This window comes from Barbus barbus, assembly GCF_936440315.1.
Source record: "Barbus barbus genome assembly, chromosome: 10".
NCBI classification, from domain to species: Eukaryota; Metazoa; Chordata; class Actinopteri; order Cypriniformes; family Cyprinidae; genus Barbus; species Barbus barbus.
The window spans coordinates 12,531,600-12,559,143 of NC_136738.1; the positions used below are offsets into that span (position 1 = coordinate 12,531,600).

General features: G+C 37.0%; 1 protein-coding gene across 1 annotated transcript in view; it reads right to left on the reverse strand.

Moving 5' to 3' along the window:
• Positions 1-620: 620 nt before the first annotated feature.
• The window catches only part of LOC306876454 (uncharacterized protein), a 77,547-nt gene continuing 50,623 nt past the window's right edge, over positions 621-27,544 (reverse strand). The window contains exons 8-10 of the mRNA XM_079427624.1: positions 25,548-25,672; positions 19,629-19,811; positions 621-2,161 (exon numbers count right to left, since the gene is read on the reverse strand). Coding sequence (XP_079283750.1) covers positions 1,487-2,161; positions 19,629-19,811; positions 25,548-25,672 — 983 coding nt within the window. The 3' untranslated portion in view covers positions 621-1,486. The remainder of the gene's footprint in view (positions 2,162-19,628; positions 19,812-25,547; positions 25,673-27,544) is intronic.

Sequence of the window (27,544 nt, forward strand, 5' to 3'; positions counted from 1 at the left end):
TCTGGAGCACGCTCTCAAGAATTTCACTCACGAAGGCACATGTGACAATAAAAGTGATTTGATTTGAGGTTTTGTATGAGCTGCTTTGGAAGTGTTGCAAATATCGCCGCCGAGGAAGAGACTTTCCTCGAAACGGAGTTTGTTTTAAAATAATTTATTTTCATTAAATTTTTTTATGATTAAATTAATTGTCAGCTTTTCATTAAACTCACAACCCCCTGCAGTTCCTTTACAAACCCTGTTTGAGAAACCTTGATCTAATATAATGTTTAATGCACGATCATGTTGTAAATTACAATGAATGGAACAAGTTTTCTTACTCTTTGCATTTTTTACATCATTATGGTACAAGATAATGCTATTTAAAATCATTGTGATAAACAAGGTAAATCAAAAGTAATTTAAAAGTAATCCAAAAGTAATCTGATTATATTACCTAAAATGTGTAATGTAATGGATCACTGACTTTTTGTCATGTAATCTGGAATCAGTAACGGATTACAATTTGTAAGTAATCTACCCAGCTCTGGATTTAAGATAACAAAATTTGCAGACATGATACAAAAAGACAAGACAAAAGGGGGAAAAAAGCTCATTATTTCAAAACATTCTTCTTTTTTAAAGGTCATCTTTACTAGAGGCTGATTCACTTGCAGTTACATTTAGAACGATATAAGCCGTGAAAAGTTTTTAGGTTCCATTTCTTACTCTTCTTTTTCTAACAGTTCCAAACTTCATAACTAGTCAACACTATGTCAAGCTTCACAGATCCAGATCCAGTACTGGGCTGAGTGACATTACACAATATAATTACGGAAAAACAAACAAACAAACAGTAAAAACAGTAATATTGTGAAACATGATTACAATTTGAAATAATTTTTTTCTGTGGATTTATTTTAAAATTAAATTTATTCCTGTGATGCAAAGCCGAATTTTCAGCATACTCCAGACTTTAATTGCCACACAATCCTTTCAGAAATCATGCTGATTTGCTGCTCAATTATTATTGTTTCTCAGATATTAATAATGATTCTTATTATCATCAATATAAACATTAATAGTCGTTTTTGCTGCTTAAGATTTCTTGGAAACTTTTTTCAGCATTCTTTGATGAATAGAAAGCTAAAAAGAACAGCATTTATTTGAAATAGAATAATTTGTAACTGCTTTTACTGTCACGTCTGATCAATTCAAAGCATATTTGCTGAATAAAAGCATAACATTTCACAACAATAGTGTTTTACTGTATTTCTGAGCACATAAATGTAGCCTTGATGAACAGAAGAGACTTGATTAAAAACATTTAAAATTTTAATGTTCCCAAACTTTTCACAAGTACTGTTTTTTCTTTCTTTCTCATATACAGTGTATAGATGCATATATCAACAATTTATTTTACATTTTACCATTTTTATTATGAACATTTTATAAACAATTTTATTGTGAACATGTTCAACATGTCTTTAAATAAATATTGTTGTCTTTACCGTGACATATAGTCTGTATCACAGTCTGTCCCCTCAGACAAGGACCTGTTTTGTTCATGCATTTTTCCTGTATGGGTCACCATATATCCTGACGTGTCATGCTCAGTCCTCATGTCCAAATCAGAAGAACATAGAAAAAGGAGATCTTTGCTTTCCATTTGCATTGGATTGTCTGTTTTCATTTCTTTTTGTGTGGCTGCACAAAGCTGTTGGTTTCTGTTCTGTCTCTCCAGTAGACTGATGTGAGATGTCGATAATTCTTGAACTTCACTTCTCAGTAATTTGGGTAGCAGAGGTTTACAGACCTCTTCCTCATCCAAATCATTTTCTGGTCCCAGAGCCCTCAAAGTGACTGAAAACAAGTTGATGTTCCCCGAGACATCCGCTACACCATCTTGATTCCCCTTTGATTCTAACTCAGCAATTCTGACTTCAAGATGGCTGCTTCTATCTTCAGACATGTCTAATACAAATCGCTTTTTACAATCAAATTCATGATGGATTTGTTCCATGGCTACTTCTTTTGTATGGTAGATCCCTGACCTGGACCTGGTCAAAATTGAAACTATAGCCTTCTCTTCACTATTATTAGTTTCCCAACCACTGCTGTCAGTTACACAATCCATGTAGTTGCAATTGCCTTCATCTTCTTCCTCATCCTCTGTATCTGCCTGTGAGAACGACAGCAGATGAATTTGCAATAAAAACATGTTTCATGGTGACAGTGTACATTTTTATAACAAGTGATTGAGTGAATAGTCTGTGCCTAGCAATGGTTGGTGCAAGTAAAGGAACCAGAATTTTAATAACTGTCATTATTAACTGTTGTCAGATCATTTGCATATGAGATTCAGGCTGAAAAATCATTCACAGAACATTAGAAATTCAAATTTCACAACACTTGAAACATATTATATCAATTAATCAAACAATATGTATGTGCATTCATTTTCTCCTATACGACCTGGAAAATCATCTCTTCTATACAACCCAGCAGATGTTTATCCTTAAAATATAATAATAATTTACTATAAAAAGTACTATAATATTTTAAGCCTTACTATCTCTCTCTCTCCCTATATATATATATATATATATATATACACATACACATACACATACACACACACATATTCCACACATATATGGGTCATTCCACAAAATTAGCGCCTTAGAAATAATCAAACATAGATTTAATATAACAACAAATAAATTTGTAATTTAACAACATAATACTATGCATTCTTTCACCAATATTATATAAAAAGCCATTTAAATATTACTTTAATTTAAGTTTTTGGCCTGTCCCTCACTATGATATTTTCTTATTCAGCATTTGCATATTGTTTGAAATATAGTCTCATTGTTAAGCAATGTTTTTGGCTTAAGTATGCATTTTTTCTATAAAATATAATTCATTTTATTGCTGTCCCCTGATTTCATGTCAGCCCTGTTACACTCATCAAAGAACCCTAGTAAAATGTACATTCAAGTGACATCACTTCTATGGGTTACATCATTACATAGGTTATATCATCTCTCAACCTGGATTTCTACACTTAAAACACAAGCATGTTTCTCTCTCACTTATATAATGCTCTGTTTTTGATATTTATGAGGCTTGATCATGCATTGTCAATACTGTTACCGTTTTTAAAATGTAAATTTAAACTATTATTTATTACATTTAATATAATTAATATCTACAAGTAAAATAATTTCAAAGTGTACATGTGCTTTTGTCGTCAAACCTGTTACTGTCAGGCCTGTTACTTTTTAGGGTAACAGGGGCCTGTACCATGAAGCCGGATTAGCTGGCTAGCCAGGTAAATTTTAGTTTAGTTTGCACCAATCCTGGATTTTAGGTGAAACGAAAGTGGCTTGGCTTTTAGCTGTGTTCATTGCCATAGTAACTTACACTAAACAGCTAACCTGCTCTGGGGCAGGTTATGTTCTGAGTTAGAGATCTCAAACTGAAATTGGACCAATCAGATGTGAGCAAAGTGACATGTCTGACACAAAAAAGTCACTCCCCCAGTTTCTCTTGCTCCAAATGAACGGTAACTACAACAACAAAAAAATTGTCTGGCCAAAACCCAAAATTTTACAGGTTTCCCAAGGGTAACATGTAAAGCGTGAAAAGTAACGGCCCTAGTATTGAGCCTTGAGGTACTCCATACTGCACTTGCGATCGATATGATACCTCTTCATTCACTGCTACGAATCGATGGCGGTCAGATAAGTACAATTTGAACCATGCTAATGTACTTCCACTAATGCCAACAAAGTTTTCTAGTCTATTCAAAATAATTTTTTGATCGATAGTGTCGAACGCAGAGTTATTTTATATGATTTATATAATTATATGATTTATATTATTATTAATCCATTACACAAGCAATTTTAGTTTAAGTTATTATAAATAATTTAAATGAATGTTAATATCTACAGATCGTATATAATATAAATAAGCTGTAGAATCAAAAGATAACGCTTTATAAATGACTATGTGACCTTACATGTTCGAGTCTCTATCGCTGTATATTTCCAACGATATAAACTAACTTAAGTTTCACTTGTGACTGCACTGATAAAGATAATTTATTTTTTGTCATCTTTCATGAACAAGTACTTTTTTCATTGTAAATGCATTTAAATTCATCATATTCTTCAATCTCTTAACCTTTAGCAAAACCTTTAACCTTTAACCAAGGCTCATGATTAGATATTCGCCAGTGATGTCACACATTCATGTGGACGTGCTCCACAAACTCAGGATCAAAGCCTGACAGGTACTCCACAAACTCAGGATCAAAGCCTTGAAGTACTGCCCCGCGAGCGCGAGGTCTGACTCTCCCAGCGCAGTGTTAAAGCAGCAGACTCATCAATAAATCATTTATAAAACCGCGTTTCGAAGCACTTGTCGCTTACTGACTGTTTGGACTTTTAAATATGAACATAATTTGTCTGTTAATATGCGCATAGTTTATTACTCAGACGCAAAACAGTAATGTAGCCAAAACCACTGCATATGGCTTTTTAGTGTAAGTTAGATGTATATTGATTTTATCAGACGATGTTGCGATTATAAATCAGGATTTAAGGAGTATAGTGAGAGTGATTCAGGATTAACATTTATTATTAATTGGTCGTGTTTACTAATTATACTTGTTTTATGAATGACAACAGAAAATATGTAAATGTGAACAGCTTTAATGGGCATTCAGTTGTATGGGCACTCGTTTGCAAGCCATGATGTCTCTCGCTCGCCTCGCACGGGCGTAGCTCATTTTCTCATGGGCGGGCAAAGCAGAGAAAGGGGAGGTAACCTTTCCCCATATGACGACATAAAGGGAAGATTCCAGATTGGGCCATCTGAGCTTTCAGTTTCTCAAAGGCGAAGCAGGATACCCAGGGCTCGGTTTACACCTATCACCATTTCTAGTCACTGGGGGACCATAGTCAGGCTAAGGGAACTCATATTAATGTTAAAAAACCTCATTAAGTGAAATGTTCATGCCATGGGACCTTTAAAGTATCTTTTGAGTTTTTTTTTATAATTTCAAATGAGTATTCAACATTTGATGTCTTGTATAATCAAAACATTATTTCTGCATTTGTAACCAAGGATATTATAGTTTTGAATTTTTAAATTAGTTTTTATTTTAACATCATTTTCAAATTTCCTATAATTTCAGTTTAGTTTTAGTTAGTTTCATTAATGGTTTTGTTCATTTTGGTTTAGTTTTTATTTTGTGAACACATTTCTATTTAGTTTTTGTATATTTTAGTTTCAGTTTTAGTAAGAGTTAATGGAACACTTCCAGTGTAGACTAAACCAAGACATTTAAGTTGAGTTTAAAGTTGAATGTTTGCATTTTACAGTTAACTCTTGTGCAAACATCTTAATGAAAAAGAAAATAGTTCTTTACAATTCAACAAAAACCAAAAATATGCAACTTATATGTATACAATTAATTAATTTATATCATGTTCATATTCATTTATATTAAAGATGTAATCTTGTTTAATATGCCAATAGTTTACAAACAACAAGCTAATCAAGGTTTTCAGAGTTACTAGACAGTATCAGGCAGTTGAGTTTTTAATCAAGGTTGGAGTTAAATTCTGCAGGACAATGGCCCTCCAGTGCTGGATTTGAGGAAACATGCCCTGCGTCCCAATGTGCATATTATCCACCCTATCTGCACTAAATAGTAGGCCTATTAAAAATGACTAATATCACATAGAATTTAGCATGGACAGTGTGCACATTGGGACGCAGGCATGTTCTTTGCAATCGTCATTGAAACTCTGTAAACTTTGTCCATTTGTGTTTTCAATGCATTAATTTGTTGGATCTTTTGCACAAAGAGCCACACTACTGTATGTCCCGTCTCTCCCTCTATGAACGTACACAATAAGAAGAAACAATCTAAAATGCTTTGAAACCTCATACTACTCAAAACTAAATGCGATAAGGTGATTTAAATTATGTTTTCACTTTACTTTGATGCGCTTCAGATGAACAACGCAATCAATCCCCGTTCTAAAGCCCCTTTTACACAACACGGCAAGCGGTGAAAACACAGCGCTTTCTCTCATTTTGGATGCATTTTGTACAGTCAAAGCGGTGCTCGTGTCATGGACTTGAGGCGGACGTTACCATAGTAATCGCAAAGCGTGACGAAAGTCAGCTCATCCAAAAATGTTAATTCTGTGTCTGTTAACTCACTCTCTCATGTTGTTCTCGCACGTCAAGCACACTTTTAAATGTTCGTGCGCTGTAAAGTGTGCATTATTAATTTCCATTTCATATTTTATAGTTATTTCCCATTTCATAGCCAGCGTCTTGTTTTTTAAATGCAAAAACGCATTCTCTGTGAATAGCCAGCCGCTTAGGACGCAGCTCACGTGCATGAAGCACCATCTATTTCCCTAAACAACCACAGAACCGATTTTCTGGCACAGAATGAGAGCTTATTAAATCACGAACACGATTATTTATTTTTGCAAATTATTATTTGCAAAAATAAATATTTTATTTTAGTTAGTTTTTCAGTTACTGTCGTTAGTTTCGTTTAGTTTTTCATTTATTTTGAAATTATCATTTTATTTCAGTTTACGAAAATGTTTTTTGACCAATAGTTTTAGTCTTAGTTTCAGTTTTCGTTTACGAAAATAACCTTGTTTATAACTGCAGGTTAAATGCATTCATGTCCTGCATTAAACAGTGTGTAAATACATTTAAATGCCACTTCAGATGAAGCTTCTGTGTTTCCTCTGCACTGCAAAGATGAATTTTGTTGATATTTATTTAATTTGACTGGTAATGTGGTGGATTTTTATTAGTCGAAAGATGAATTAATCAAATATAAATAAGGTTAAGTTAGCCATTTATATATCAAATTATTCTTCCATTATAATCATATGCCTGTGTGTGTGTGTCGAAGGCCTGCATGACTGTAATGTGCAGACCCTCAAAATAGGTAACAGCTGTAAAAATGCAAGAGGGGCTGCTTTTCCCTACCATATAGGGAGCCCTTTCTAAATATATGTAAGGAAAACACAGCCTAAAAAGGTGAAACCATATATGAAATGTATTGAACCCGCCTAGAGGAAATACTATTTAAAGAGGACGCCGATTACGTTCGAGAGAACTTTTCTGCAGAAGACTTCTCGGCTTTATTTTCTTGTTTTAATAAAGTCTATTTTCTGGCATCGAAACCCCAAGATTTGAGAGAGATTATTCATAGAAAAGGCAGAAGCCACCACAAATTGGCGTCACGAAAAGGATTGGTTTGGAGCAGAGGGTGAAAATTCGCATTGGGCTGTTTGACTAACAACACGAATTGAGTGGCCACAAATAAAAGGTAGGCAGTTTATGCTTATATAATTGATTTGTGTTGTTTGCCATTTAGCCCAGCATGGTAAGAACTCTTCCAAATTGCTCTTCCAAATTTAAAGAACAAAGAAAGAGAAAATAAAAAGGGAGTTTTGATTCCAGAATAACTAATTGCATGTAATAATCTGTGTTTATTGCTAATGGGCCTTAAGGATAACGTTAAACGTTAAGCAGATAAAGTAGAGGAAAGCGCGCAAAGTCGTCGGATACCGCCCTGGAGGAATTTCCAGGGGACTGCATAGGACGGCAAAAATCCTGTAGGGTGCTGTTCTTACCGTGTTGAGGAAGTGAATCGGTAAAAGAGTGAGCAGTACAGACGCAGGTCGTTCTAGAGGAGCGTAGAGTAGTCTGATTTATTGTCTGTGTCTGCGTCTGCATGAATGATTGAGGTTGTATGAAAAATAAATAAATTCCATTTTGGGTGGGTAAAAGCTGCGCCCCCTCTTGGATCTCCCTTGAGAAGGACGCAGCTAGTGCCGCACCCGAGAGGGATGAATGACTGTATGAGCTCTATAAATAAGGAGACAAAGAATGAAAGAATAATCCCTGTGTGAATAAAGGGACTAGAAGGAGTGAATGTGATTAGGAAAAAAATTGTATCAATAAAGATAGAATTAAGATCTGTTATAAGCTTTTACTTTTTAGATATCTGTGTGATAGTGAAGGAGAAGATTTCTGAGATCAAAGCAGCAGAAGAGAGATCAAGATAATAAATTAAAAAAAGTATGTTATAAATACTTTTAAGGGCGGACAAAAGAATTTTAAAAAATAGAAGAGAAGAATAATAAATAGAAAAAATATTTTTAGTAGATTTGAATATTGAGTGATTATAAAACAGAGTTAAAACTATAAACTCAGTGTACATGCATCAGACAGAATAAAAAATTAAGTTTAAATATGCAAGTGACAAAAAAGGTAAAAAAATAGGAGATCATTGGTTAAAATAGTTAAATTAAGAGGAAAAAAATGAAAGATGATTGGCTATAGATAAATAAATATAGAGCCTTAAATATTGGATTGTAAGATTATAGGAAAAAGTATGGCAGCCACTCCGGTGGAAATATTAGGATTTAAATATACACTGGGTAAAGAATTGAGATATAAAGTCTCAAACAAATGGCAGAAGAGACCTAAGAATATGATGATAAAATGGCCAAAAGAAGGGACATTTGATGTAGCATGGTGTGAGGTAATGGAAATTCTGATAAAAAAAAAAAAAAACTAAAAGTAATAGAAAAAAAAAAATAGAAAAAAAGAGAGAAGCAAATAGAGAAAAAAAGAACAAAGTTTTGGCCATGTTCAAAAAAGAAGGGATTGACACATGAAAAAGTATAAAACAGGCAAGGAAGGCAGATAAGGAGACAAAGAACAAGGAAAAAATATTTTTTTAAACCACCCCCATATCTGCCCCCAGAGGGACAGTATAGAAGAAGAAATAGAGAAAAAATAAACAAATAAAAATACAAGGGGGAAATAAATTAGAGGGAGAGGGAGAAATACGGTGTTTGGCAATGGGATCAGGGCGGAGAGCAGGGGACCCTCAGACCACCAGCTGCACAACTCCCAATTTTAATCAAGGGTGCACAGGGACAGTATGTCCCCTGGGCCTCACAGAACCTCGAGGGGCTGGTCACTCGCCTCCCTGATATTCATGAGGTGGCTGTAAAGTGGATTAAGGTGTTCATAGAAGAAACTATGGGCAAACTTTTAGCTGTGGGGGACATTAAATCACTTCTGGCAAAGATAATGGGAGGGCCAAATATGGAAGAAATTCTTCAAGCATCCAATCTAAACAGAGCTGTGGACTCTCACTATATGGATGGAACTGTTTTTGATGCATTCCGTCCAGCAGTGTGGCAAGCACTGCGAGCTGAGTACCCAATCAGACTAGACCCTAAATCATTAAAGGGAGAACAGCTGGGGGAAACAGAAAATCCAACCACATATGTTCAGAGACAGCTGAAAAGATGGAAACAAGAGACTGAAGGAAATCCATTAATGGCAACACTGTTTAGAAATGCTGTGATTGATGCCATGCAACAAGCTGTAAAGAGCAGGCTAGAGGACGTGGTCGGCTTAAACTCTAAAACACACAAAGAGTTCTGTGACCATGTGTCCCATGCAGTGGAGCAGCATAGAAAAAATGAACTGAAGCTCAAGACCCAAGATAAAGAGCTACAGAGAAAATTAACTCAGTTACAACTTGAAGAATTGACAAAAAAGAACAAGAAAAAGATTCAAGCTCCAATAAAGAAAGAAGAATCAGAACAAATTACATTGATGGCTCCAGTGAATAATCCTCCAACAGCTATTCAGCCGAGCCCTCCTGCAGCAACCCCTCAAATGCACACCACCTTCCTGTACCCATCATTAATGTCTATACCCAACAACCAGAGACATTGGGATGGAAAAGAAAACCCATAAAAAGCGGACAGAGAGGAAGAGGCAAGCCATATACTGGTCCTCCAGGAGTGTGCTGGGGATGTGGACAGTTCGGACATAACAGAATCAATTGTCCTACCAATCCAAGGCAGCAGCCACCTCGGGGTGGAAGGGGGGGAGGGAGTTGGCAGCAGCCCACCCGCGGTCCATCACAAGGCCCAGTAAACCCTTGGGGAGGACCCAATCAAGGCTATTAGGGGTGCCCAGAGAATCCTACAGGGGAGAGTTAGCTTCCAATTTTAACAACTAAAGCTTCTCAAGAGCTTATTCTGCAACTTAATAAAGAGGGAGTAGCCACACCAATGATGGTGGACACAAAATCTGTTTATATAAGTGTAAATTCAAATTATGCCACACATCTCCCCTTGTCTGGGAAATTCGCAAAGACAATAGGATTCTTGGGACAAATGCAGCTAATTCCAATGACAGCTCCAGTGTGTCTACAAACAAAAAATAAAAGTGTAACAATGCATATACTTGTGTCAAATAAGACTCCTGTTAATTTGTTAGGGAGAGATGCAATATGTTAATTGGGGCTACAAATTTGTTGTTTTCAGAAGGAGTCTATATAGACACAATTGAAGTAGAAACTCAGATGATGGTTGAAGAGCCAAAAGCAAATGTTTATTGGATAGGACTGATAGAACAAGATGTGAAATAGACAGTCAATAAATGGGGAAAGTTTATTGAAGCTCAGATACCAGAAGCACAGTTGCCAAAATCAGAATTTCATTGCACAATGATGTTTGATCCCGAAAGAGATGAAAAAATAGAACAAAAATGGCAGGAAGAAACAAAAAGACAACAAACTGAAATAGTCTCACAGTACATCATAATAGATAAACAGGGAGCAGCATTAAATATGCCAGATTGTGAATTTGTTAAAAAATGGTTCAAAATTACTGAGTCTGTCCCTCATATTGCAGTATATGTAGGAAAGAATTGGGAAGCAAAAGATTTAAGACCAACGATGAAAAAGGTGTGAAAAAGTAAATGGGCACCAAATTTTGTGCGCAACTAGTTTGATGGGAATTCCACAAGAAGTGGTTATTAGCCCAAATAAACTGACACAAATGAAAGTAACATCCGAATTGATAGACAGTCCTGACACTGAACTATTTAAGGAAATAGAGCGACAGGTACCAACTGAACTATGGTCTCAACATGACTCAGATATAGGATTAATAAAATCAGCAAACCAGTGAGAGTACAACTTACGCCAGATGCATGTCAGCCCAGAAAATCGCAATACCCTTTGCGTCCTGATGCAGAAGCAGGTGTAAAAAACACTATTGAAGGGTTAGTGAAGGCAGGAGCATTAATTGAATTATGCCTGTGATTAAACCAGACAAAAACAGGTGACGTCTTGTGCATGATTTACGAGCAATCAATGAAATAGTAGAAGATATGCCAGCTGAGGTACCAAACCCACACACGCTACTGAGGAATGTCCCTCCTGATGATGCTACCAAAAAGACTAGCAGTAATCAAATGTCAGGCACATAAAAACAGAAATGATTATGTAATTAAGGGAAACAATGCAGCAGATTTAGAGGCTAAAAAAGCTTCAGGATGTCTGGTACCAGTATTAGCACCTGTAGTACTTATAGAACCTCAACCTCAATTGGAAGATATAATTCAAATTCAACAACAAGCAGGCCCCTATGAACAATCAATGTGGCACCAAAGGGGTGCTAAAAAAGACTCACAAGAGCTCTGGCGTGCACATGAAGGACAAATAGTCCAACTTCACTTTTGACTATTCTCATTGCAGATGCGCATGGTCTTGACCATTGCGCAAGTGGGGAAGTAATAAGGAAAATTAAACAGCAAGGATATTGGTCTCCTTATTTAAATGCAATGGTGGATGAATTTTTGTCCACATGTGAAGTTTGTGCCAAATACAATGTGAGGAAAGGGATAGCGACACAAATAGGCCATTTAAGCAGTTAGTAATGGATGACGTGGAGATGATAAAGCGAGTACAAGGCTAAAGGTACATGCTTGTGATCAGATTTAGCAGGTGGGTGGAGGCAGTATCATCAGCAGATCAGGGAGCAGGAACAGTAATAAAATTTCTAACGAGAAGTAATTCCTAGATTTGGGATACCATCAGAAATAAGTTCAGATAATGGATCGGCATTCATACAAAAAACTGGAAAACAAGTATTGCAACAACTAAGAACAAAGCAGAGACAAGGGTGTATTTCCATCCACAAGCACAAGGGTGTGTCGAACGGGTTAATGGAACTATCAAGGTCAAAATTAACAAAATATGTGAAAGCACTAAACTTAACTGGATTGATGCGTTACCTCTTGCATTAATGAGCTATCGCATGCAAACTAACAGAAATATGCACTTAACACCGCATGAAATGCTTACGGGTCGACCCATGCCTGCCATATTGTAGAGGTCCCTACAAAGGACCGCCTCTAGAGCAATTATAAATGGAACTTTGCTCGTATATGAGGAAATTAACTGCCATACATAAAGCTATCTATTTACAGGAAAAAAGAAAAGAGCCCAGAGAGGAAACAGAGACGTCATCGCCAGTTGTTACCGGGTGTCCAAGTATATCGAGGGCAATTTTATTAACCAACTAGGGGAAAATGCACAACTGAATTACTGAAAACAATGCTGAACTCTTTGGAGGAAAGAATGAAAAAAAAGGGCAAACAAGATGTCTAAATGAAAAAATATGGCTAATAAATTAAAAATAATGGTAATTGACAAGAGCTAGTTTGAGGAAAATAATAATAGTAAATAAATTTAACTCCAATGGTCCAAAATCATGAAATCATAAATGCTATCATCGCTGGGAGTAACAGGATAGAAATATTGATGACTAATGGATCCTAGATTATGCAGAGATGTCCAATCTTCTTCTCACCGTAGCTCATAAGCAATAACAAAAATATAAGACTAAACTTTAAATTACACAAACAAGTGACATTTTAATTAAAATTGGTTCTGTCAATTGCACAATGCCTAAGACTTATACTAAACCAATTAAACTTAGATTTTGTTAGAGGAAAAAAAACAAACAAACAAAAAAATCTAAGAAGAGGTTTACAGCAGTGTTAGATTAACCTTTATGGTGACTGATGTTGTCAAGTTGCATATGACATTTAGACACTACGTAGAATGCTACCAGGCCTACGCACAGTAGAGTCTAACAAGAAAAGTCATGTTTATCCTATTCGGAATCTGTGACATTCCACAGCTAAAACCATTCAGTTCACAATCAGCTGAACTCTCAAGACAAAATAGGTTTTGGCCATAAGTGGGGTGTGAAAGAGTGTGAAACAGTATGAATGATGGTGTTGTGGAGTGAAAGAAGGTGTCTGACGAGACACCGAGGCAAATCAATTATTTTGCCAAAACAGCTATATGCAAATTCTAATATGTTGGCCCACAGGGCAAATAATGCCCAGTAAAATAATGACCATGGATGAATTTGACTAAGTTTCCTGGTCAGTACCTAGGTTATTGTTGTGGCAGAAAGAAAAACAGTGCCACACTTGCGCAGCGCATAACATGGGAAGGCAAATCAAGCAAGCTTGCTCTGTCCACCCCACATCTAACTTTCTTTTCACTTTCACTTTTCAGCATATCATAATGGAGCTGAGTCTGTCTCAAAAGGGTCAAATTTTATCTTTCTGACTGTTAAATCACTAACAAAAACTATGAAAGTTTCAATTTATAGGTTACAGCAGTTCTATCAGGGCCAGAGAATGGTTTGCTCCACCATTGAGAACCAGTGAGTGTCCAGTAATGGTCTTGAGGGAGAATCTTGCATTGATCAGCAAAATGGTTGCAAAGTGATACCTGGGTTCACATCTCTCGCCTTAAAATACGCCAACCAGCTTCAACAAGCCCACACAGCATGAAGTGAGGGATGAAGGGTGTGCTAGTAACGACTCTCCCTTGCCAACGAGGGAAAGACCATTGCAACGACTCGCAAAGAGTCACCCTGGTGAAGATGGAATGATTGATGAGAGATGGCTAATAATGATCAAAAAGCTTTAGAGCAGATGTGGGCACACAAATGGAAAAGAGGAAGTGGAAATAAAAGAAAACGACAAGATGACAACTCAGGAGAAAGCGACAAGGAGAAACCTTTGTCATTTAACCGATTTTACCAGACCATATTGTTTAGCTGAATGTCTAGGGTAGTTGGGAAATGCTAAATTAATCGATTACTTTTTTAGACCACTCTGGGGATCTTGGTGTCAGAATTCAGAGGTCAGCCAAAATATGAAAATTGAAAAACAGAAAGTAGAGATTCCTAAATGGTATAGCATAGATTATAAACAAGAATATGATTGTTTCCATAAGCCCAAAGGAACAAAAGATGTGGGCAAGTTCAAAGGAAAATGTGCTGTTATTTGGTATATAGACAAGAAAAATGATTGGAAATCAGGATTTCCTTCTAGAGCTCCAGAACTATTAGCACTCGGCATACATAATGAAGGTAAAATAATACCCATATTAAGAACATTAATCGTTAATGCTGCTGTTAAGCAAATAGAAGTGCTAAAAGTCCCAAATAATAGATAAAGGATTACAGAAAAGGACCTGAATGAATATTATGAAGGTGTCTGTGCTGAAGATCAACTACGTTATTTTTGTGATGTTACAATTTTATATTATGATATTCAATTCCATTGCCTGTTATACATAACTGGTGACAACCATAAGCAAGTGCTGAACCAATTACACGCTCACGCTTATAACATTATCAGATAAGGGGTTACGGAGACGGGATCTTTTACTCCTTCCTGGTCAAGTGTGGGGGAGAGGTTTGGTCCTGTTGCTCCGTCCAGAATGCTGTTGCATAATCTAGTCATTGCTGGTAAAACTGTGTGACTTAATTTAGTCACTAGGTAGTGATAACAGATAGGACTGGGTTATGAAACTGCACTCTGGGTGAAGACAAGTAAAGGTGAGACTTAGAAAGTCTCAGAGGGGGGAATGTAGAAGATTTTTATTAGTCAAATGATGAATTAATCAAGTATAATTAATGTAAATTTAGCTATTTATGTATCAAGGTATTTTGTCCATTATAATCATATGCCTGTGTGTGTGTGTTGAAGGCCTGCATGATTGTAATGTGCAGACCCTCAAAATAGGTAACAGCTGTAAAAATGCAAGAGGGGCTGCTTTCCCCTACCATATAGGGAGCCCTTTCTAAATATATGTAAGGAAGACACAGACTAAAAAGGTGAAACCATATATGAAATGTATTGAACCCGCCTAGAGGAAAGACTATTTAAAGAGGACGCCGATTACATTCGAGAGAACTTTCCTGCAGGAGGCTTCTCGGCTTTATTTTTCTTGATTAATGAAGTCTATTTTCTGGCATCGAAACCCCAAGATTTGAAGTGAAGTGAAGTGAAGTGACATTCAGCCATTTGAGAGAGATTATTCATAGAAAAGGCGGAAGCCACCACAGTAACAGCCCAAATGTCTTATTATTCTAAATAACTGATTCCTTTAATTAAAAACAACTAGTTTGAGATTTATAGGCCTATCCCAGGGGTGTCAAAGCCGCAGCCCTGCCGAGTTTAGTTCCAACCCTGCTCCAACACACATACCATGTAGTTTTCAAATAAGCCTAAATGATTAGATTAGCTGGATCAGATGTGTTTAATTAGGGTTATATCTATATCACTAGTGTAGCCAGAAATGTTGGGTGGGCCTACATAAAACTGGGTGGGCCAGGTGTGTAGCATATGAAAACTGCATGTCAAATTGCCAACAATTAATACAGTACCAAAGTTCATTACACAGTATTTCTAAAGCATGCATTAACATTAGTAATTAATTTGTTATGTTAATGTTCATTTCAAAATGTACTAATAGGACATTATTAAAATTAAAAGTTGTATCTGTTAACATTTGCCCGAGCTGGTTAACAAAGATGAATAAACACGGTAACAAATGTATTGCTAATGTTAGTTAATGCATTAACTAACGTTAACTAAAGGACGTTTATTAAAAAGCATTACCTCAGTGTGAAACACAGGGCTTCTCTGGTGATTTCATAATCAAACGTCTCTGTTAGTTCACTCACATCGAGGACCGCAGAAATGTGCGCAACTGCAAATTATGCAGTTTGTTGTGGTGACCAGGATCTAGCACAAAGTTTGTGTGTTTCTTTCCACAAAGGACGCAAGTTTTTAGTGGATCAAACACTGTACCTATGCTAATATGATGTTTCAAACACACTTGGTTCAGAAGTTTCCTATCGATAAATCCAGCTCCCTCAGGTGGTCTGTCGTGTTTCATTTGTAGACGGTCCGGATTTATTGCTAAGAATTTTACTTTTTAAAGAATTGATCTGATTTATGTTTGCTTCACTAGGCTATTTTCAAATTGAACTTCACACGCATGCATTTTACTATTATATCCTTACGTCATAAACATAAGTCGTAAACATAACATTGTGGGAGGGACTAACAGAAACGGACGAATCATCATTTTGACAAGCGCATGATCATATGCACCTATAGGAAGAGGGAAAACTAAGAAACGACATGTAATTGACCATGAAAACAAGCATTTAACCTGTTAACCTTCAACCCCATTTGTGGCCTCGCAGGTGAAAATAACCTACCTGAATTAAAATGGTAACAGTTTGTGACAAAGTGTGCTTACACAAACAAATTAGGTATCTTTTGAAAGAAGAGACTCTGGGCTTTACTATCTATCATCCAGAGTTGATAATGCTCAAAAAGATAAAAAGTTATAGACACTGACGTCCCTTGAAAAATATTTTTCCACACTGAATGTTTTTTTATTTCATATACAAATACATGAAATAAGTCCTGGAGCAATCCAGAAAAGTAATGGATCGAAAGCCACATGTCTCATGTGTTCATATTTCAAATTTGAAGAAGATACCATGAAAAATGAGATTCCTGCAATATTTTTTCTGAAACTATTTATGGTCCCCCCACCCCCCTGTTTGAGGAAAAATAACCACCAAATGGATTACAGAATTATACAAGCTATTTTAGTCATTGTACATGTTCCTGCATAGTTTTTCAATTATAAAATAATAGACAGATTTATTTGAGCACTAAAAAATACAAAAATAATTATTTGAGTAATAAAAAAGGAAAAAAAATAGAAAAAAATGCTTTGTATATAGTATGTATACTGAAGTATTGTTCGTTATTCGTTATTACAATGATAAATATCACTGCCAGACGTGAAGTGATATTGCCAGACATGGTCATAGAGTCAGTAAACACACGCTGATGTGCTTCCATTCAGATTATAATCAAACAGATGGGCCATATAATCAATAATAGCTGATCAATGAATCACAATGATAGCCGTCATAGAGTCGCTAATAAACACGCTGATGTGCGTCCATACAGATTATAATCATGCAGACACGGCCACATTCCCCACACAATACACACACACACACATATAAAAAATGTAGAAGAAAAAAAAAACAGTTTTTTATGGATAAAGCAGATCGCTAAATTGTGCCCCGCTCAGATGACAGCGTGCGTCACAGAAGCGTCACTGCCGGCTGGAGGGAGCGCCAAATTCAAATAATCTATATTCCGCTTTTCTGAGACTTTTTTTTCCGTAGACGGTCTCATTATATTTGTAAGACCGTATTCTACAACATCGTTTTGTTTTTTTACCACCAAGACGCTGTTTTTGAGCGTAATTTATTCCATAACGGACGCGAACAATAACTCTCTGAAGAAATGAAATGTAAACAAAGGAATATTCATCCTTATTACAACGTTATTGTTTCGCTGGACTAAAAGTGCTCGCTGGGATGTTTTTCTGTGGACCCTTACCTCTCTAACTAAACTGGGATTTCAGCAGTGGACGCGTTTGTGGCTCGTTATTACAATGATAAAGGTACGTACGGCTTTTTTACTCTGCGTGTTTGGATGTGTACTGCTTACACAAATGTAGCAAATTTGTGCCACTCATTCCTTATAAGCTTTCCATCGAAAAACAGCGATCTGTCGTCGATGCTTGAGGCTTAGACCCTCAGAATGATATAAAGTTTGTCAAGATTAACTTTGTCCCGTTTCATTTATTCTATTAGAAAACAATGACACATGCAAACAAAGATCGTTCAGTGCGAGGTCGCTCTGGTGCAGGCTAACAGGTTAATATTGTTAACAAATAAAGTTACAGTGAAATAACACGTTTATTAGTATCGTTTAATGAATTACATTTATTTGGAAAATTACAAACTTCTCATTGGGTGGGCCACAGATGAAAGTAGCTATGCGACTGATCTATACTGTGTAGGGTTGTGGCCCTCCAGGAACTGAGTTTGACACCCTTGGCCTATCCCATTTTTGCGTCCCTCCCACCCAGATTTTTAGACTGGTATTTTTTACTTGTACTTAAGTAAAATTTCATTAATGTAATGGTACTTTTACTTGAGTAAAATATATTCGTACTCTTTCCACCTCTGGTAGCAGGAATGACATAGATTAGGTGTCATCCTGTTTTGAATGATTGTCTTGCATTGTAAAATGCAAACATGTTTAAAGGTCACCCTGGGTGTAATTTTGAGCTAATGCCTATATCATTCAGTGGCATAAGAGCATGAGTTACATTTTAGTTGGTATTATTGGTATTGTTACTATTACTATTGTTGTTAATGACCGAGATAGGATGGTTGTTACGGATTATGCCTTGAGAGTGTATCCTCCTCCGTATGACGTCATGTCTCTTCTAATGTCTCTCTCTCTCTCTCTGAGTCTGATTGTTTAGGTCCGTCTTTGCGCACCTGCGTCTGATGGCATGAGTGCTGATGACCTACATTAAGGACGCTGAAGTGGAGCATGGCAGGAAGGGCAGGAGATCCACCAGCAAACAAGATTTATTACCCTTAATCTTTTTAATTTTGGTTGATTACCTTTTGTTGCCTTTATATTTTGGAGATGTTCCATGGCTTGGTTGTAGTCATTATCTTTCGTTAGATGCTTTAGGAACTTTTTATTTTTTTTTCTATCTTGTTTTGATACGCGTTTTCTTTATGTCATGTTTTGTCTTGTTATCCAACTAAATGTTTTTGCATAATATCTTGGTTTCACGTGTCCACCTTCATGTTGTGTTCCCCTTGTCTAAACTGTATTTATCTGTATTTGAACGTGTTTAATGTTAACTGTATGCACCAAGGGTCTGAGAGTAATGCAATTTCAATTCTCTGTATGTATGTGCTGTACATGTGGAAGAATTGACAATAAAGCTGACTTGAACTTGAACTTGAATATTTGATACAGCCTTCCAGGTTTTTCCATTGTAACTTTATATTTTATTTTGGACAAAGCCCTATTTTTAATATCTCTCTTGTAAAAATATAAATTTTTCTTAATTGATGTGGTCATTCTTAAAATTAGGATGTTTTTGGTCATCTGAATGACAAATATAAAAATATATAAAAAAAAAAATACAAAATTTGAAACAATCCCAGTGAAAAGAGGGAAAAAAATGCTGCTCGTATATGTGAAAACTATCACGCTGTTCTAATTAAACTATAGTATCCAGTAACACTTGTATCGGGAACAGGGTTGACATAAATACCAAAACATGAGGTAGAAGAATAGTGATAAAATAATAAATTACATAGCCTGAGATGGCACAATACAATTTCTTGTCATTTTAAGGTGTCTTCATTTCATGCATATTTAAAAAATACTGATTAAACTTTTGTTTTTTAATTTTTCCAGGTGGAAAAGGCACCGATTTTGTGGAATGACCCATATATATGTTTTGAAATGGGTATCAGACAGACCTTGTTGGCATAGTTTTCCTCGTCTTCATTTTGCTTGCTTTCTGGATCTTCCTCTGCATTCAGTGCGTTTTTGTTTTCGGTGGGATGATTTTTAGATGCATTGATTAACTGTGACTCAGTCAATGATATACTCTCAGATAATGTCTGTTCAGGAATCAGATAGTACACTTCAGTGATGTTACCCTGAATGAGGGAAAAAAGCAATACAGAGAGATACATGAGACTTAGTCAAAATGATGACTCTTGCTCCAACTCTACTAATAAAAGTTTCGGAGTGTCTATTTACACTAAGTGCAAATAGCCCATCTTGTTGGCAAAGGCTATTTACACTAACTCCGCCCATTAACGTGTGATTGAGTTAGTCAACAATAAAAAAAGATGTTAGTTCAACATCAGTTTCAGTGGCGTAGATGATAAGGCGCATGCTTTTTGACGCGATCGACCAGAGTTCGAGCCCACATTTTGCCAAACATTTTTTTCTCCCTTTTCAAATCTCATATCGCATCAGAAAGGCATTTATTTTCAATAAAAATGAAGGAAATAATCAAAAAGTTGAAAATAAAGTATCGGGTAGGTGTAGGGAGGGCTTTATTGTCCCAATAAGGTGGCATCCATTTAATAAATTTGAATTAAAATTATAATTTACACTCAGTACGTTATTATTGCGTACTGTTTTATAATGTACTACAATACTGAGGTGCAGATAATTGCCACTATTTGCAATAAGTAGTATAAATAGCAGAAAATCTTGCTATTTTAACAGTGTAAATAGAATCCATCGCTATTTGCACAGTGTAAATAGCATCTGTCACTAAAAAAATATGCTATTTGCACTTGGTGTAAATAGCATCTAATTGCTATTTACACTGAGTGTAAATAGAATCTATTGCTATTTGCACTTAGTGTAAATAGCATCTGTCACTAAAAAAATATGCTATTTGCACTTGGTGTAAATAGCATCAATTGCTATTTACACCGAGTGTAAATAGCATCTATTGCTATTTGCACTTAGTGTAAATAGCGTCTATCGCTATTTACACAGTGCAAATAGCCGCTGCCTAAAAGTTTTGGATGCACTTGGATGGATATATGATTTTCATTATGTACACTGCATTTGCTCACATAATATTTTAACAGTTTGTGTTAGAAAGAGTCTAATCAGACTGAAATTGTGCACAAATGTTGGGGGATATGAAAACATCTCCAGTGTCCAAAAAAAACACTTCAGACTCCAGAGGAAACTTTAAAGTAGACTTGTCCCCGCTGGATATATGTGAAACAGAAAGAGCAATATTATTATCTTGCTAATCTACTGGTCATCTTGCATCCATGTCATGTTTGTTTCACAAGAAGAGAGACAATGACAAAGACAGAGAGACAATGGCGTGTGAGTTGCTCATAATGTAATAACTGCACAATGTAAAAACTGCACATAATGTAATAAGTATTACATTATTATTGTTATAAAATGTTCATAATGTAATAGTTTTCTCAAAATGTAATAAAATCTTGAGCTCGTAATGTAATAACAATTATTACATTATGAGAAATGTATTACATTATAAAAACTCACCAAAAATATTGTCATAATCCTAATAGGCTTTTTAAAAATAAAAACATCAGTGCTTTCAAAATTACATTATACTCTACATTTCATCATCCATTGCTCGATTTCCATGCCCTTTTACATTGCTAAACCAAAGGGTGGAGCACAGTACTAACTACAGGACGGATGCTCTCATTGTTTTTATTCAAGTATCAAAATATTCTGGGTTCCAGAAGATGTTGTTAAGACACAACAGAGAAAGACTAAGACACCTAAAAATATGAATTATAAATTAGCATAATCGATGTAGGTATAATAAGAAGACCTGTTAAATATAATTATAATAAGCAGCTACAGTAACAGCTACAGTAATAGTATTATAGTGAAGAATAAGCTAAAGAATAAGACAAAAAGTTTGTTATTGTGTGAAGCAAGGACATAGGTTTGATTTTGACATTGGTGGGGAAATAAAGCAGCCCAGTATAAGGGACATATTCCTGTAAGGCCCCCTTCCTGAAGATTCAGGCCATCAAACAAATTTAAATATTACACAAAGATAATGCAATAAATACAAAATGCAGTTTTTAAATGATGATTTCATTTATTAAGGGAAAAAAGCTGTCCAAACATACCTGGCCCTATGTGAAAAATGTATTTCCCCCCTCCTGTTAAATCATGAAAGAACTGTGATTAACCACATTATTTTAGAAAGTTGAGTTAAATTTCACCAGCCACAACCAGGCCTGATTACTGCCAGACCTGTTGAATCAAGAAATCATGTAAATAGAACCTGTCTGACAAAGTCAAGCATGCTTAAAGAACCTAGAACAACATCTAAAGAACTGCAGGCCTTACTTGCCTCAATTAACGTCACTGCTCATGAAAAAAATGGCATCCATGGGAGAGTTTCAAGGCAAAAGTCATTGCTGACCAAAAAGAACACAAAGGCTCTTCTCACATTTGCCAAAAAATATCTTGATTATCCCCAAGACTTTTGGGCAAATATTCTGTGGACTGATGAGACAAAAGTTGAACTTTTTGGAAGGTGTGCGTCCCGTTACATCTGACGTAAAACCAACAAGAAGATCAAAAAGAACATCATACCAACAGTCAAACATGGTGGTGGTAGTGTGATGCTCTGGGGCTGCATTGCAGCTTCAGGAACTGGACGACTTGTCATAATTGATTGAACCATGAATTCTGCACTCTATCAGAAAATCCTGAAGGAGAATGTCCGGCCGTCAGTTTGTGACCTCAAGCTCAAGCGCACTTGGGTTATGCAACAGGACAATGAACCACCAGCAAGTCCACCTCTGAATGGCTCAAGAAAAACAAAAGTAAGGTTTTGGAGTGGCCAAGTCAAAGTCCGGACTTAAATCCGATTGAGATGTTGTGGTATGACCTTAAACAGTCCTTTCATGCTCGAAAACTCTCCAATGTGGCTGAATTAAAACAATTCTGCAAAGATGAGTGGGCCAAAATTCCTCCACAGCGATGTGAAAGACTCATGGTCAGTTATCGCAAACGCTTGATTGTAGTTGTTGCTGCAAAGGATGGCACAACCAGTTATTAGATTTAGGGGGAAATTACTTTTTCACGTAGGGCCAGGAAGGTTTGGACAGCTTTTTTCCCTTAATGAAATCATTATTTCACAGCATTTTGTATTTACTTGGGTTATCTTTGTGTAATATTACAATTTGTTTGATGATCTGAATCTCTTAAGTGAGACAAATATGCAAAAAACAAACAAACAAAAAAAAACAGGAAGGGACAAAAAACCTTTTCACGGAACCATATATACAGTATATATATATATATATATATATATATATATATATATATATATATATATATATATATATATATATATTAGGGCCGGGACTCGATTAAAAAAATTAATCTAATTAATTAGAGGCTTTGTAATTAATTAATCTAAATTAATCGCATTTTAATCGCATATAAATATTTGACCTGAGAACAGTGAGAAGTAAGTTTTTTTATATGGATTTTTAAATTTCCCATCCACAGGGCCAACCAAAGCGGTCTCATCAGCTTCTTTGTCCATGTTCACTGTGGTTTGTTTTTGGCTGTTTCTCAATATGCGTTCTTCAGCGATCTTGCGTCCTTGTGTTCTCGTTCTACGTCATCATTAACCGTCGAAGTTCAGTTCCAATTCTCAAGAACGCAAGTACAGAGGATGCATGAAAGTGCCCGGATATGTTCTTGAAACTGAGGATGCATCGAGTGCAGACTTGAGAGAATCGAGCCGTTAGAAATCCCAGAAAACGCTGTGGGTGGCCGGTGTACGTAAGCCTGTAAGCTTTAAAGTCGCTCTCACAAATACTTAACGGCTCTTCAAGTTGAAAGTAAACATTTATCGTTTTGTTTTGGTTAATTTTAATAAAGACCCGGAGAAAGTCTGCATTTTTATTGGCATATTAAAATGAATCTTAACAGTAAAACATATAACGCTGTAAAATAAAACAATACAATTATATGAAAGTAATATCTATAATAGTATGAAATGTTTTAATAAGTTATGACATTTTGTAATATTTATTGTTCATTGGTCGCTGCTTATGCTGAGACTATGCGGTCAGTTAAGCAGGAATGCAGTACATCTCAGTTCTCATAAGTGTGCGTTCTGTGTTCTCGCGTCCTTCCGAGTTCGTTCTTCCAAGGAAGCTTGGCAAGACCCATAGATATATATACTGACTAGATGTCGCCTTGGGCCTCTAAGCATGCGTCAACATCGCCGCCATCTTGGGTCGGGGATCTGAACATTTCACTGCTGGTCCCTACATTTCACTGCTGGTTATACTCTGTATAATTGTGTATGTGACAAATAAAACTCTTGAACTTGAAGGAAGCGCCAAAGTTTCCCAGCATTCAGATCAACTCTGAAGATGCCGGACTTTTGTGCTGTAGTAGATATTTTCATGAACTGGATGCTTTCAAAGAATGGTTAACCTGTTATATACTGTAGCCTAATCATTTAATAAGCTGTTGTAAATACTGGAAGATGTTTTCACACTACGTACGCACGTTATGTTTGTTTTTGTGTTATATAACCATTTTACGCTGGGTCATTGTATTGCAGGCTTGCTGATGTACAAAATAAACCAGTACAATTCAAATGTTTTAATTAACATGTATTTTTAAGTATGGATATCACACCATTGTAGCCATTTTGTGTGCAGTAGACTAGGCTAAGGTAAATAACAATAGTTAATTTTAAGTTCACTGAAGTGGAAGAATAATAAACTTACACCTAGTTTTGAAGTAGATTAATATCAAAAGCTTCAAATTTCTCTGGACTCGATCATAAATACATGTCTGTCAGTTGGAACAAACCAAAAAACTAAGAAAAATCATTTGAGATTTGGACGATTTATGATGATTTAATTTCTGCCTAGATGCAGATGTTAGGTTCCCCATCCTAACATTCTGAGGTCTGTTGGTCAGGAAGTCCATAATTGTTTTTTTTTCCCGCTTTGTTTGTTTAACTCTTGCCTTTAACTCTTTAAATTTTGCTCTATTATTTATTTATATTTTATATATACTTTATATTATTCATGTTTTTTTCATATCACTATCAGCATCCTTGTAATTGTTTTGTGCATTGTAGAACAAATTAATTAGTTATGTAGGCGTGTCCAAGTATTGTATTGTATATGCTATATCACATATTTATGATAGAACATATATATAAGTAAAATAATTAATCTATGTTCTATCATAAATATATGTCTGACATTTATAATAAACCAAACGGCTTGAAAATCGGTTGAAAATTAAGCAAATTAAGGTGATTTTAATCGTTGATAGTTCTCTGCCAATGTTAACTAATGCAGAGTAGACGCGGCTTCCCCCGACCCAAGATGGCGGCCGCGCTGACGCATCGTTCCTATGGACAGCAGCGTCAGAGGCGACATCTAGTCAGTATATATATCTATGGGCAAGACCGGTCTCCACGAGAACGCAAGTCTGAACGCTAGTTGGTGCTCCAGTATAATCGGTCCGCCGAAACTCATCCAGTGAGAAACGTTCCGCGGTGCAAAAATAAGTGCGATTAAGATGCGTAAAAAAAATTTAACGCGTTATTTTTGTGTAATTAATTAATCTAAATTAACGTGTTAAAGTCCCGGCCCTAATATATATATATATATATATATATATATATATATATATATATATATATATATATAGCCAGGCAACCTTACTATACTCAGTAACAATTTCTTAAATGTTCTAGGTTAGAAAAGGTAAGGTAAGAAAAACTAATGATGTAAATAAAAAATGAATGACAAATTACTGATGATAGAAAGTGCAGAATACGGCAAACGATGTATATGAATGTAGAAAAGGCTTACCAGTGATTTAGGAAGAGGGGTCTTGGGTTTACATATAGATCCAGTGTAAACCAAACTCAAAGCAAGCACCAGCACACCTAAACCTGACACTGTTGCTCCCAGTGACCAACTCATTAAATAGAGCACTGCAGAAAGAGAAATGTACAAAACAATCAAAAACATTATATCCATGCAGTAGCTCTACTGTCTGTTTTTTTTTTTTCTGGATAAGAGTCCATGGCAGGCCACAGAACTATATGGTAAAATGGTTGTCATTTGGCACACTGACTGGGGAGGGTCTTAAATTTAGACCTCAGTAGTTTATCACTAAAAGCATACAGCACCACATACAGCTCTAAATTCCACTCTCAATCATTTTTTCCTGTCTGATGTTTTGCCTCATGAATGCTTAATTGTGTTATGAATCCAATTCATGAGCTTGACAAGAGTAGAGTATTTTTACTCAGAATATCCATAAAAAGTTATCCATTAAACTTTTCAACATATGTTTTTGATCAAAATAAAGGCAGTATGACTTTGTGTCTCAGTGAGAGCTTTGCAACTTGCATTTTTAATATTAACAACTCTGATAATACATCCTTTCTATTTTCAAATCCACATGGTTCCCTTCCAGGAACGTCGAGCTGCGTCCGGAGACGCTATGGGAACGCAATCAGCGTAACCGACGCTCTGAACATCGTCTACAACAAGTCCAATAGAAGGGCGAGGAGTCACGGGCGGGGTGACGTCACGGCCAGGAAGTATATAAGCACGTGAGGCAGAGCCCGCGTCAGCTTTTTTGTCATTCAGCAAGCGCTCTGTGTGTTGTCAGTCCATATCCGTTTTGTGAGTCTTATTTACTGTTGTTTGTCTGAGAGAGAATCTAGACATGCCAAAAGCTAAGACCAAAACAGGGGGCGATCCCAGATCGCGGTTCAGATTGTGTGTTAGTCCCTGCCCGCGTTATATTACAAGTGGGGACACACATGATCTGTGCGTGGTCTGCCTGGGTGCGGAGCATGCGGCAGCGGCTCTCGAGGGAGCCGTTTGGCCGCACTGTGAGCGGCTCTCGCTGCGCACACTCTCTTTGAGAAGGGAGCCTTTGTGAGCGTTCCACGTGGTGCTGGTCCCGCTTCTGCTGAGGCAGAACGGCGGCTGCACTCGTGGGGCTCACAGGCTGATCTGGCCGGCGAGAGTGAGACGGGCATGTCCCTATCTCCTCCCGTATCCGCCAGATCTAGCGCCCCGTCTCGCGGTTCGGAAGCGGTCTCTTCCCCCCGAGATGAGGGCTCAACGCTTCGCCTCTCTTCCTCCGAGGAGGTCGAGACGGCGAGCGTTGACGAGGGTTCGCCGCCTCTTACGCCCCAGTATGAGGAGCTCTTAGAGGTGGTCACTCGGGCTGTGGCCAAGCTGGATATCAGTTGGCCCCCCGAGGAGGTATCTGAGCCGCATTCCACTCTGTTAGATGAGCGTTTTCTGCGCTCGCGGCACCCACCTCTTCGCAGGAGCCTTCCATTTTTCCCCAATCTCCACACCGAGGTGTCGAGATCGTGGGCGAAACCATTCTCGTCCCGCCCGTTCGTTCCCGCTTCACATTATATTGGCAATGTGTGGGATCTGGATGTGTGCAGGTACGGGGCGATGCCACGGGTTGAACGGACGCTAGCTATCTGTCCCCGTCTACGGCATCGTCCCTGAAGGCTCCTACTCTGCCCACTAAGCCTCTGCGCACTACTTCATCCTTAGTGGGTAGGGGGTATGCGGCAGCAGGTCAGGCAGGTGCGTGTCTGCACACTATGGCGGTGTTGCAGGCGTACCAGGCCGAACTGCCAGAGGTGTCTCTTTGGGTCCTGCAGACAGTAGAGCGTGGTTATTCCATCCAGTTCGATTCAACGGGGTTTGCGTGACTACGGTCCGCCCCGAGCAGGCTCTGGTTCTGGAACAGGAAGTCGATATTTTGCTGAGGAAGGAAGCCATCGAGTGGTTCCTCCTCATGAGACTCATTCCGGCTGCTATAG